Source organism: Acipenser ruthenus, chromosome 30 (assembly GCF_902713425.1).
Source record: "Acipenser ruthenus chromosome 30, fAciRut3.2 maternal haplotype, whole genome shotgun sequence".
Lineage (NCBI taxonomy): Eukaryota > Metazoa > Chordata > Actinopteri > Acipenseriformes > Acipenseridae > Acipenser > Acipenser ruthenus.
In genome coordinates, this window is record NC_081218.1 from 5,855,628 (window position 1) to 5,868,414 (window position 12,787).

General features: G+C 44.8%; 1 protein-coding gene across 1 annotated transcript; it reads right to left on the reverse strand.

The window, feature by feature from the left end:
- Positions 1-708: 708 nt before the first annotated feature.
- Positions 709-5,893, reverse strand: LOC117414365 (G-patch domain and KOW motifs-containing protein). Its single transcript, XM_034024158.3, is given in 5 exon segments — positions 709-860; positions 863-900; positions 2,400-2,506; positions 2,649-2,791; positions 5,725-5,893. Coding segments are annotated over 5 exon segments (609 nt in total).
- Positions 5,894-12,787: the final 6,894 nt, after the last annotated feature.

Genomic DNA, 12,787 nt, shown 5'->3' on the forward strand with positions numbered 1-12,787 from the left:
ATTATTAATAATGGTCCGCTAATGTAAAAGACAGGCTGAGATGCTTGTTCCGATTTCCCTCCCTGTCTCAGATTGAAGGGGTGGATCCAGACAATGCCAGAGTCATAGTGAGGCTCGCCATTGGTAGAAAGACGGTGACAGTCAGCCAGTACTGCCTGCGATTGGTCAACAGGAAGGAGTATGAGAAGAACAGCAGAGACCTCAGTGAGTGTGTCCTCTCTGCACTGTTACAATGTTAGCACTCAAAATAGAACTGCTTCTGTCTGGCTGTCCTTCCAGCTCAAGTCCGGCTGCAAAGTCTGCGCAATTTATTTATGATTCTTCACTGTCCTCTTCTCTGGGAAAAGAGATTCTGCTTTTGTTGTGTTAATAAAACCAATCTGAGATTTGCACAGTTAATACTGTTTATTTAGAAACTGAGAGACTTCTAGTGGAAACGTTTGCTATTGAATTTCTTAAGTTTCTTTTAGTGTTTCTATTGTAATTGCAATTTAATATCATTAGACCAAACTATACTAGAATAGCAGGGATGGAAATCAGACTCCCGTTGAACAGCAGTGTCACCCAGTCCAAGTTTTACTACCAGCTTGATCAGCCCCCAGTCTGTCTAGGTAACAAGCTCAGGTGTGTCTTACTATTAAACTCATAGTGAAACCAGGAATGGATCACACCGCTGTGCAGCGGGAGTCTGATTCCCAGCCGTGTCAGTCATTGAATGACTGGTTCGTGCTGCTGGATACGTGATCCTGTCACCAGCCCCTGGGGCTCCTCCGGGGCACTCTCCTCCCCCGGTTTGGGGGGCCGCTTGGGTCGGCTCTCATCCAGGTCCTTGATTGCAGAGCGGTCCGCTCCGAGACCCGCCCCTTGGGCCGCAGCTGGTGCTCTATGGGCTTCACATCCCTGGAGAAGGAACCAGGAGAATGAGCCGGGATTGAAACTCAGCCAGTCCTGGGGTTCACAGCTCCCCTCAATGAAGTCTACTACTATTATTATTATTATTATTATTATTATTATTATTATTATTATTATTGAAATGATCAGGAGTCAGGAATCTGAGCTACTTGAGTTGTATCGACCCTATTGCTTTAATTCCAGACTGACACAGACAGACAGACTGACAGACACACACAGACAGGCTGACTGACAGACACACAGACAGGCTGACTGACAGACACACAGACAGGCTGACTGACTGACAGACACACACAGACAGGCTGACTGACAGACACACAAACAGGCTGACTGACAGACACACACAGACAGGCTGATTGACAGACAGACACACAGACAGGCTGACTGACTGACAGACACACACAGACAGGCTGACTGACTGACAGACACAAACAGACAGGCTGACTGACAGACACACAGACAGGCTGATTGACAGACAGACACACACAGACATCCTGACTGACTGACAGACAGACACACAGACAGACTGACTGACAGACACACACACAGACAGACTGACTGACAGACACACACAGACAGGCTGACTGACTGACAGACACACACAGACAGGCTGATTGACAGACAGACACACACAGACATCCTGACTGACTGACAGACAGACACACAGACAGACTGACTGACAGACACACACACAGACAGACTGACTGACAGACACACACAGACAGGCTGACTGACTGACAGACACACACAGACAGGCTGACTGACTGACAGACACACACAGACAGGCTGACTGACTGACAGACACACACAGACAGGCTGACTGACAGACACACACAGACAGGCTGATTGACAGACAGACACAGACAGACAGACTGACTGACAGACACACACACAGACAGGCTGACTGACTGACAGACACACAAAGACAGGCTGATTGACAGACAGACACACACAGACAGGCTGACTGACAGACACACACACAGACAGGCTGACTGAGTGACAGACACACACAGACAGGCTGAATGACTGACAGACACACAGACAGGCTGACTGACTGACAGACACACACAGACAGGCTGATTGACAGACAGACACACAGACAGGCTGACTGACAGACAGACACACAGACAGGCTGACTGACTGACAGACACACACAGACAGGCTGACTGACAGACAGACACACAGACAGGCTGACTGACTGACAGACACACACACAGACAGGCTGACTGACAGACACACACAGACAGGCTGACAGACAGACACACAGACAGGCTGACTGACTGACAGACACACACACAGACAGGCTGACTGACAGACACACACAGACAGGCTGACAGACAGACACACAGACAGGCTGACTGACTGACAGACACACACACAGACAGGCTGATTGACAGACAGACACACACACAGACAGGCTGACTGACAGACACACACACACACAGACACACACACACAGACAGGCTGACTGATGCTTGGGGACTCACTGTTTGAAAGTCCTGCCGATGCCCTCTCTCACCTTCCAGCCCATTCCCTTCAGCATCGCCATGCCGTACGCCTCCACTGGCACCATTTCATAGTCCGCTTCAGTGGACTGCAGAGGGGGGAGCAAACGCACACACACTGCATCAGATTCAAGATTACATATACACTGCATTAGACTGAGGAAGAAACACACACAAACAGGCTACAATACACACACACAGGCTGCATCAGACCTCACCCGTCCCTCTTACAGATTCCGGACGCATGTCCACGTTGACCTTGTCTCCGTCCTCGAACCCGGACGGCACCTTGTTCATCAACAGCAGAGGGATGGAGAGATTGGGGTCCCCCTGGCTTCCCCCACTCTTCCATTTTTCCTGCTGCCTCTGGGACTCTGATGAGGAAGAGGAAAGAAGCACAAACAAAAGCCCTCAGAGCAAAGCTACTTGAGAAATGAACAAGCAGGCAGGGATGGAAACAGGTCTATCGCACAGCCGTTTCACCCAGTCCAAATCTAACACAGGCAGAATATAACCAGGATACATCAGGCAGCAGTATATGTGAACAATACCTCCCAGTATTCAGTCTCTCTGATTCTGATCACTGCACACAGCTTCATCAGCCCCAGTGTGTGTCTGATTACCGTGTAACAATTTTTTTTTTTTTTTTGTTCCTGGGTAGTAAGTGTTATTTCCTAATTGCTTATGCCTCAAAAGTATAGAAAATGGCTATTATTCCCCACAAACTTTGCTTTTGTGACCAGGACAGTGATATTTTGAAATTTACCTATTTTCCAGAACATTCCAGATAGATTCAGTGCTGAGTAAACTTGAAGTAACTTCTAGAACTTTCTAGAACTTTCCAGTAATATAAATAGTAGTATAAATACAGGGGCCTTAAGCCCACCAGTTCAGTTTAGTTCCAGCTGCCTAAGTGGATACATATCTGCATTTTTCTGAGATGGCATCAAGAGGCTGCAAGCATCCGGCAGACGCATTTTGCTATGTCTGCGGCCAATTTATCATGACAAGAGCGAAAAAGTTCTCCGTGGAAGCATCTGCTAAGATGTGTGAGGCCTACAAGGCATATTTCGGCATGCCTGTCGGGGATCAAGACAAACCCTGGGCACCTAATTTCACCTGCGAGCACTGCAAAAAAACTCTGGAAGGTAAGGTGGACAATTGTTGCTCGGAATTTTATGTTATAAAATTTGTTAAAATTTTTAAAATTGTAAAAGTTTTTAATTTTAAAATGTTTTACAATTTTCAATGTTATTGAAAAAATATATCATATATGAAAAATGTTGCGAGAATCTCTTACACATTAGTCATGGGTGAAATAAATGTATTTTTGTAGGATGGTACAGAGGGGAAAAGAGAGCCATGAAGTTCGCTATCCCAAGAATATGGCGGAAACCCACTGACCACTCAAGCAACTGCTACTTCTGCATGGTGGACCCTTCCAAACGTCGGACTGGCAAGAATGCACCTGCTATCACGTATCCGGACCTTCCTTCATCCATCGCCCCGGTGCCACACTGCCATGAGCTCCCCGTACCCACTCCTCCGGAGAGAGAGCAGCCGTCTTTAGAAGAGAGCAGCAAGTCAAGAGCGAGGAAGACGTTGTAGATCCAGATGACAATTTCAGAGGTGGAGCTGAGGAGAGAAACCCATACTACCCCAACCAAAAAGACCTCAATGACTTGATTAGAGATCTTGGTCTCACCAAGTCCAGTGCCGAGCTTTTGAAGTCTAGGCTCAAGCAGTGGAACTTGTTGGATGAAAGTGTGCACGTCGCAGATCAGAGGAAGCGTCACCAACCTTTTTCCAGCTTCTTCAACCATCAAGATGGGCTCTGCTTCTGCCACAATGTGACCAGTCTGTTCGAGGCAATCGGAATCGCCTGTAACCAGAATGAGTGGCGCCTCTTCATTGACAGCTCATCCTGGAGCCTCAAAGCCGTGCTGCTCCATAATGGTAACAAGTACCCGTCTCTTCCCCTGGCTCACTCGGTGCACCTCAAAGAGGATTACAACAGCATCAAGACCTTGCTGGACGCCTTGAAGTATGATGAGTACGGCTGGGAGGTCATAGGAGACTTCAAAATGGTGGCATTCCTGATGGGTCTCCAAGGCGGTTTTACCAAGTTTCCCTGCTATCTTTGCCTTTGGGACAGCAGGGACACCAAGGCGCACTACCACAGGCGGGACTGGCCACAGCGGACCGAGTTCTCTGTGGGGAGGAACAACGTCAAGTGGGAGCCACTGGTGGACCCCCGGAAGGTGCTGATGCCACCACTGCACATCAAATTGGGCTTTATGAAACAATTTGTCAGAGCTCTAGATAAGGAGTCGGCAGCCTTCAAGTACCTTCAAGACTTCTTCCCTAAGCTGTCTGAGGCAAAGGTCAAAGCCGGTGTCTTCGTCGGACCACAGATAAAGAAGATCCTGGAGTGCAATGAATTCCCCAAGAAGCTCACTAGTAAGGAGAAAGCGGCTTGGAACAGCTTTGTCGCAGTGGTTCGGGGCTTCCTGGGCAACTATGTGGAGCTGGTTGAGACTCTGGTGAAGAACTACGGCACAATGGGCTGTAGGATGTCCCTCAAAGTCCACATCCTTGATGCTCATCTTGATAAATTCAAGGAGAGCATGGGAGCGTACTCGGAGGAGCAAGGCGAGCGCTTCCACCAGGATATACTGGACTTTGAACGCCGCTACCAAGGACAGTATAACGAGAACATGATGGGAGACTACATTTGGGGGCTGATTCGTGAAAGTGATTTACAGTATAATCGTAAATCTCGAAAAACTACTCACTTCTAAATCTTTTGTAGTCATTTTTGTATTACTTTAGTATAAATACATGTTAATTTGAATTCATATGTTGTTTTTTTCTGACTTTATGTGAACGAAAAGACACAAATTCGCCCGTTTTCTCATTGGAAATAGGTAAATTTCAAAATATCACTGTCCTGGTCACAAAAGCAAAGTTTGTGGGGAATAATAGCCATTTTCTATACTTTTGAGGCATAAGCAATTAGGAAATAACACTTACTACCCAGGAACAAAAATTGTGTTACATAGTGTAATAATTCTTTCCCCTTTTGAAAAAAAAAAAGGGGGAAATAGAAGGCTGGAGAGACGGCTGCCGGGACCTGGAGGACCTCCTCGGGGGCCTCGAGGACCAAGGCTGGTGCCTTGCCTGTGGGGTCTTTGGGCACACAGAGGCGATCTGCCCCTTCCAAGAGGAGGAGGAGGAACCAGCCAAGGTAGGGAGGAGGAGTAAAAAAAAATAAGGAAAGAAAAGCGGCAGCAGCAACAACAGCAACCGCAGCAACAGCAGGTGTGGAGAGAGGTCCCGGAGCATCCACAGCCCAGGAGGGAGGAGACGGAGCCCTTCCCATCCTCTGAGGAGATGCTGGACTGGGTGTCGGACCCAGAGTGGAACTGGGAGGACCTCCCAATGCTGACCTGCTGTGGGCCAGAGATGGGGAACATTGGGAACACTGGGAACAACACTACTACCCAGTGCCCTTTGTGAACCCGGCAGCCGTGGTAATCAACTACTTGGCTGCCGATATGCAGCAGGTTGACTTCCAAGTAGGAGGAGCCACACCTGCCTGCACCCTCACTGGGCTCGAGGGAAAATGCCTGCTGTCCCCATCTCCACCAACAGAGGAAGAATGCCTGCTGGTTTTCCCTTCAGAGGCAGAGCCGCACCAGTCCCCTGCAAGAAAGGCAGAGCCACACCAGTCCCCTGCAAAAGGGGGAGACTACACGCTGCTCCCACCTCCGTCGCCAGGAGACTACACGCTGCTCCCACCTTAACCTGCAGGAGCAGAGCAGCCGGAGCTGCCTCTACCTCCGCAACTTCCACCAGCATAGGGTCAATGCCTGCTGGGTCCACTTCCACCAGCAGAGGGTCAATGCCTGCTGGTATCACTTCCCCGACCGCCATCTTCACCCCCAAGAGGAGAGGAGCAGGAGTTACCTCTGCCTCCATCACCACCCGGGGAAGAGGTGCAGGAGCTGCCTCTCCCTTCACAAGAAAAAGTACCAGGACTTGATGCTGGCATTCCTCAGCAACCACTGCATAGTCTGCTGAGGGGAGCACAGCGGAAAACAGCCCAGCCACAGCGGCTATGAAGAGGGCCAGCACCGCCACTGCCACAGTGGCCAACCACAGCACCACGACTGGTCCTGACTCTGGCACCGCCCAAGAATGCCAGCCTCGCTTCGCCCAAGAATGCCAGCCTCGCTTCGCCCAAGGATGCCAGCCTCACTTCGCCCAAGGATGCCAGCCTCGCTTCGCCCAAGGATGCTTGCCTTGCATCGCCTGGGGCTGCCTGTTGCTCCGCATCGCCTGGGGCTGCTTGTTGCTCCGCATCGCAGCAGGAAGTACTGTGGCCAGAATCCCACCAAGGGGAGCTGCCGGCCACGAAGAAGGGGGAGGAGGCCTGGAGACCACCAACCCCAGCAGCAGTTTCGCTGCCGGAGATCGTGGGGGAGGTCAGGAGACCTGCGCCCACTGCAGCACTTTCGCTGCCGGAAGTACTGTGGCCGGAGCCCCACCAAGGGGAGCCGTCGACTTTGAAGAAGGGGGGAGGTCAGGAGACCACCCCCCAAGCAGCCTTTCCGCTGCCAGGACGGCCCCGGCTGAAGGAGTCAGTCTGCTGACAGCATGGCCAGTAGCAGCCTGGCTACTGGCAACATTGCCACCTGTGGGCCCCTTGAAGCCTCCGGTTCTGGCCCAGGACTTTGTGCTGGACTTTTGGGCTTTTAAGGGGGGAGGTGGCCGTTGAGGCCATGTGTGCTGCGCACAAGGGGGGGGGGGTATATGTGGCAATGTGCCCCGCCCCTGTGTGCATTTCTGTGTTGTATGTTGCGTGTGGTGTGTTAATGTTGGTGTATTGTAGTTGGCTGCACAGGATATAAATGGGTGTGTGCAGCACGAGTTATTTAAAATGTATAATTGTATTTAGGTACGAGGATGGCACATCACTTCACGTGCATTTAAAGTATTTAATATGTGAGCACGAGATTGCACATAATTAATTCACGTGAATAATTATATTAATATTAATTATAATTAATAATAATTAATTAGTAATTGAATCCCGGCACAACAGTATATATAGGTGCACGTTTCACTCACTCAGGGTTGTGTGTTCAGGGCGAAAGAACGGGAGAGAGTGAGGAGAGAAAGTAGAAAGAGAAAGTGAGCAATTGCTACGTGGTGCTAGAGGACCAGCACAGTCCCTGTTTGTTAGTGTCTGTTCATTTTGTTTGTCTGTTTATTTTGGCCGCAAGTGCCGCGTCCTGTGTTTTGTGTTTGTTAAAACCTTTTATTTTCCCGTAAATAATAAACCGGCGCAAGCAAACGCCTTCATCATTTCATTTCATCTGTCTGTGTGTTATTCATTTCCTGGTTCTGACGTCACCACTCAGCCAGCCGTGTGCCAGACATAACATTTGATTATCCTGTTTGACCTACCAGGATGTTCTTAAAGATGAGAGGAAAAATCTAAATGTTTGTATCCTGCCATTTTTGCAAATACTGTAAATAAACAAATAAAGCCCCACATATGACCCTGTTTCATTTAGGCAGCCAGCTGGTTTGAGTAGAGGGGTCTATAGGATCAATGCACAATAGAGAATTGACATCAACCTTGACTACGGACTAATTCAAATGTTGGCTTTAGAGATTACAATAGACCTCAGTTTTCTCATCTGAAGGAACACAAGGAGGTTAAGTGACTTGCTCTGGGTCACACACACAGTGAGTCTGGGATTGAACTGGTATCAAGCCCCTTTCGTTAACCACTGGACCACCAAGCCTCCTGTCCAGAATACAGATTTAAGTGTTAGTCATAAACCAGTGGAGGCTCCTTGGAGGAGGCGTGAGAGGCGTGTAGGACTCGAGTCCGGGACTCAGACTCAGACTCGAACATTAGGGCTCCGTGACGCGGAGATATTAACGAGGAATCCTTTTTTTATTTTCTATTACACAAGTAATATTACAGTTACAAGGAAACTGTGCACAGTAATGATTTCCATTAAACGAGAGTAGATGTTAAAACTTCATGCTGATTTGAATTCGGCTCTCGCCAAGATAAGCACCAACTAAGACGTAGCTTTACAGTAAACTAATGTGATCCATATGTGTATGGAGCTTACAAATAAAAACCCACCCAACAAAACATTATCCAATTACCGGTTTGCCCTGTTGTCTTTGCAGCCAATCATAGTAAGAATATGAAATTTATAAAATACTGAATGTACTAAAGTATATTTAAGAATTATGGTATGACAGGAATTATGATCTGCCTATGGCATCGTGCCTCATAATAAGAACATAAGAACATAAGAACATAAGAAAGTTTACCAACGAGAGGAGGCCCCATTCAGCCCATCTTGCTCGTTTGGTTGTTAGTAGATTATTGATCCCAGAATCTCATCAAGCAGCTTCTTGAAGGATCCCAGGGTGTCAGCTTCAACAACATTACTGGGGAGTTGGTTCCAGACCCTCACAATTCTCTGTGTAAAAAAGTGCCTCCTATTTTCTGTTCTGAATGCCCCTTTATCTAATCTCCATTTATGACCCCTGGTCCTTTTTTCTTTTTTCAAGTCAAAGAAGTCCCCCGGGTTGACATTGTCTATACCTTTTAGGATTTTGAATGTTTGAATCAGATCGCTGCGTAGTCTTCTTTGTTCAAGACTGAATAGATTCAATTCTTTTAGCCTGTCTGCATACGACATGCCTTTTAAACCCGGGATAATTCTGGTTGCTCTTCTTTGCACTCTTTCTAGAGCAGCAATATCCTTTTTGTAACGAGGTGACCAGAACTGAACACAATATTCTAGGTGAGGTCTTACTAATGCATTGTAGAGTTTTAACATTACTTCCCTTGATTTAAATTCAACACCTCTCACAATATATCTGAGCATCTTGTTAGCCTTTTTTTATAGCTTCCCCACATTGTCTAGATGAAGACATTTCTGAGTCAACATAAACTCCTAGGTCTTTTTCATAGTTCCCTTCTTCAATTTCACTATCTCCCATATGATATTTATAATGAACATTTTTAATGGCCACAGCTGTTGTGATATTTCAGCATACAGTACCATAAATCGATTACAAAGCTGCAGTTGTCATTGTTACTGACATACTAATTAGGCACTTCCACTCTTGATAATGATTTTCATTGGTGTGTCCTTCCTGCTGTTTCAAAAAAGAATATTCAAGTGAGCAGTGCTCTGTGTGTGTGTGTGTGTGTGTGAGGTACTATATTTATTATTTTACAAACAGTAACAATAACTAACTGAAATATAGAACCTGCTCAAATATTTTACAAATACTTTAGCCTTTACTCGACTCCATTACACGGCAGAGCTAGAAATTATTAAGACAATAAATGTACTTTATATCGTACTGTTTCTCTACACAGGTCCACAGTATGCTGACAGTTTGACTTCCTGGCAAACACAGAGATAGACGGCCAACCTGCAATGCAACCTGTAGGTCTTTTTATGCTCAGGGCATGAAGGACCATATACTGTATGTTATAGTGTTTTTAGCATTTATTTTGTGAATGTGTAACAGGGCCAAAGCTGGGCGTGAACCAAAGACCCAGCACACATCAAGCGAGCGCCTAAACCACAATGAGGCTGTGTGGTCCAGTGGTTAAAGAAAAGGGCTTGTAACCAGGAGATCCCCGGTTCAAATCTCACCTCAGCCACTGACTCATTGTGTGACCCTGAGCAAGTCACTTAACCTCCTTGTGCTCCGTCTTTCGGGTGAGATGTAATTGTAAGTGACTCTGCAGCTGATGCATAATTCACACACCCTAGTCTCTGTAAGTCGTCTTGGATAAAGGCGTCTGCTAAATAAACTAATAATAATAATAAAAGAGCAGGCCTTGTTTGCAATCGTGGTTTTAGAGCTTTTAACCTCATCTCTCAACACTGCCCGTTACATGAACATGTTTTTCTAGAATATAGATTAATACAGTACCAGGCTTCATGGAGTATGGAAATATTGTCTCCTGCACTGTAAAATCCAAAAACACTGTGCAATAATTTTTTGTTTTGAGGCAGGTTTTGATAATATTTTATTAATAAATGGTTTAAAATGTGTGGAAAATTTGAAGGAAAAAAAATAGAAACTGAACTTTCCAACAATGTCACAGAATACCAAGTGACGTGAAAAAAATGAGGGTTTTCAAAAAGCAGATAAAGCCCCTTTTCTTTCACCAGACGAATACTGGGTTGCATTTCATAATATAGACAGTTTTATTTGGTTTGTTTTGGTGTGTATTAGTGTTATAAATGATAAATAATGCTGGGTTTTCTTTGATTGAATGGACTTTAAATATATAAAATGTGCAATCATAAAAACATGTGCAATCAAATGAATTAAATAGACAAATTAAAAGTAGTAACTGTTTCACCTTCATCTTTAAATGATGGTCCTTGTGTTACAAAATAACACATTAAATACAGACAAACAAAGTCAATGCTGGGGAGGGAAAACACTAAGCAGTAACAGAGAAAGAAAATAAAATATAGTAGTGTGCTGCTGTGGAAAGACAGCGTGTAAATATCAAACATATTTGTGGATTCAATTACCAAATGTCATCGTCATCCTACCTATCAATACTACAGTATCCCCCACCATATTTTGTAGACCCCTTGATACTAATCGTGTCAAACCAGTTAAAACTAAAGGGGAGACTGTATAGCATAGCAACAATCCAAACACCTTCTGATACTTAAGAAATGACCTTGAATGCAAATGAAGATACATGTTTGATTGGAATAAATAGAAAATGGTTCAATGGAGCTGCTATTTAAATAACCTTGGCTTTCTATTATCATTGTACCAAAAGCATGAACATGCTTTTCTCCTTTGTTTCTTTACTTTTCCTCTATAGTGCTACATGGGCCCTCAAGCTTTAACTCTAATAAAATGACTTTTCAAATCTCATTAGTTAAAGCTTTGAGAATAAGGCCCCACATCTTGTTTACAAAACACCTATTGCTACTGGTTCATCTCTACTGAGAATTATATATCACATAGCAGGGTATGGATCAATGACTGCTAAATTATTTCCACAGGCTATCATTAGCTTTTACAATGCCATTTTAACAGTTCATTGCAGTTTAAAAAATTGCATTCATTAGCCATAACAACAAAGTACCCGGTGCTTGTAAAATGTGTAGTACCAATATCAACATGTATGTTTTTCCTTGGTGTCTAGAGAAAATCCTAAGACGCCAAGGAAAAGGTTGAACATTAAAACACCAAACGCTGATGAATAATTAGTAATTCTTACTTTGATTGCATATTTCCAGAAACCAGGAAGCCATTCAGATATATCATGGACAATGTCTGTCTTGTAAGAAGTTGTGAGATACCTGTCACTCTAAAGATTAATACTTCTATTAAGTGTGGTTCTTCATAGACAAGACAACATAAGAAAATATAAGATTTATACATTCAATTTGAGCCCTGTGTGCAATTTTTAACAATCCGGAGTCATTCTGTTATAAATTTTGAGAGGAAATGTTGACCTCCACAATTGGTCTGTAAAGGCTTATAAAAATAATGCAACTGCTCTAAACGCATTTGGATCAAATTTAATGTATCACTTTTAAAGTCATGCAGAACAGCTGCTATTTAAAGTATCTCATAAAATGGGCTTCTAATAACACGTTCTTATGTATGAACATAATTTCAATGTTTTATTTAACATCAGTTTATTTAAAAGCCCTGCTTGTGCAAATAGCATGTGTGGGAATGGAAGGTTGGCAGGGACGGGGTTAATTCTGCCCCTGCCAACAATCACAAGTGTGGCCATTCTCCAATGAGGTAATTGAGTGCGGAATGGCCACCTGTATAAAAAGGAAGCAAAATGCTTTGCTGGAGGAGTTTTTTGTGCTGTTTGGTAACTTGACAGTGAAGGCTAATGCCTCGCTTACAAATGTTTGATTTTTGTGTTTGAACCTTTTATTTTGGTCCTTGTGTTTTGTTTGTTCCTGTTTTTGTGTTTTTTTATTTTTATAAAAGGTTATAAGAGGTTACTGAATGTCAATAAATGTCACTGTACATTAAGCCAGAACGTGCCAATGTCAGTCGAAGGGTAGTTCTGGCAATGTAAAAGCATAACCTGGATCTTAACCTACACAATCATAAGATAGATCTTTCTGAGTTGAAACAACAACACCGGTATAATGAGTTTTGTCACAGATAAGTTAGTCTGTCTGGACCTGGTGCTGGTGCATTGCACCCTCTTTAAAATAGGATTGTCTGTATTCCTGGAGGTTTTATAATTTAAGGCAGTTTGTGTCAGTGTGTCCAAACTGAATGTTAGGTAATGCTTTATTTGAATT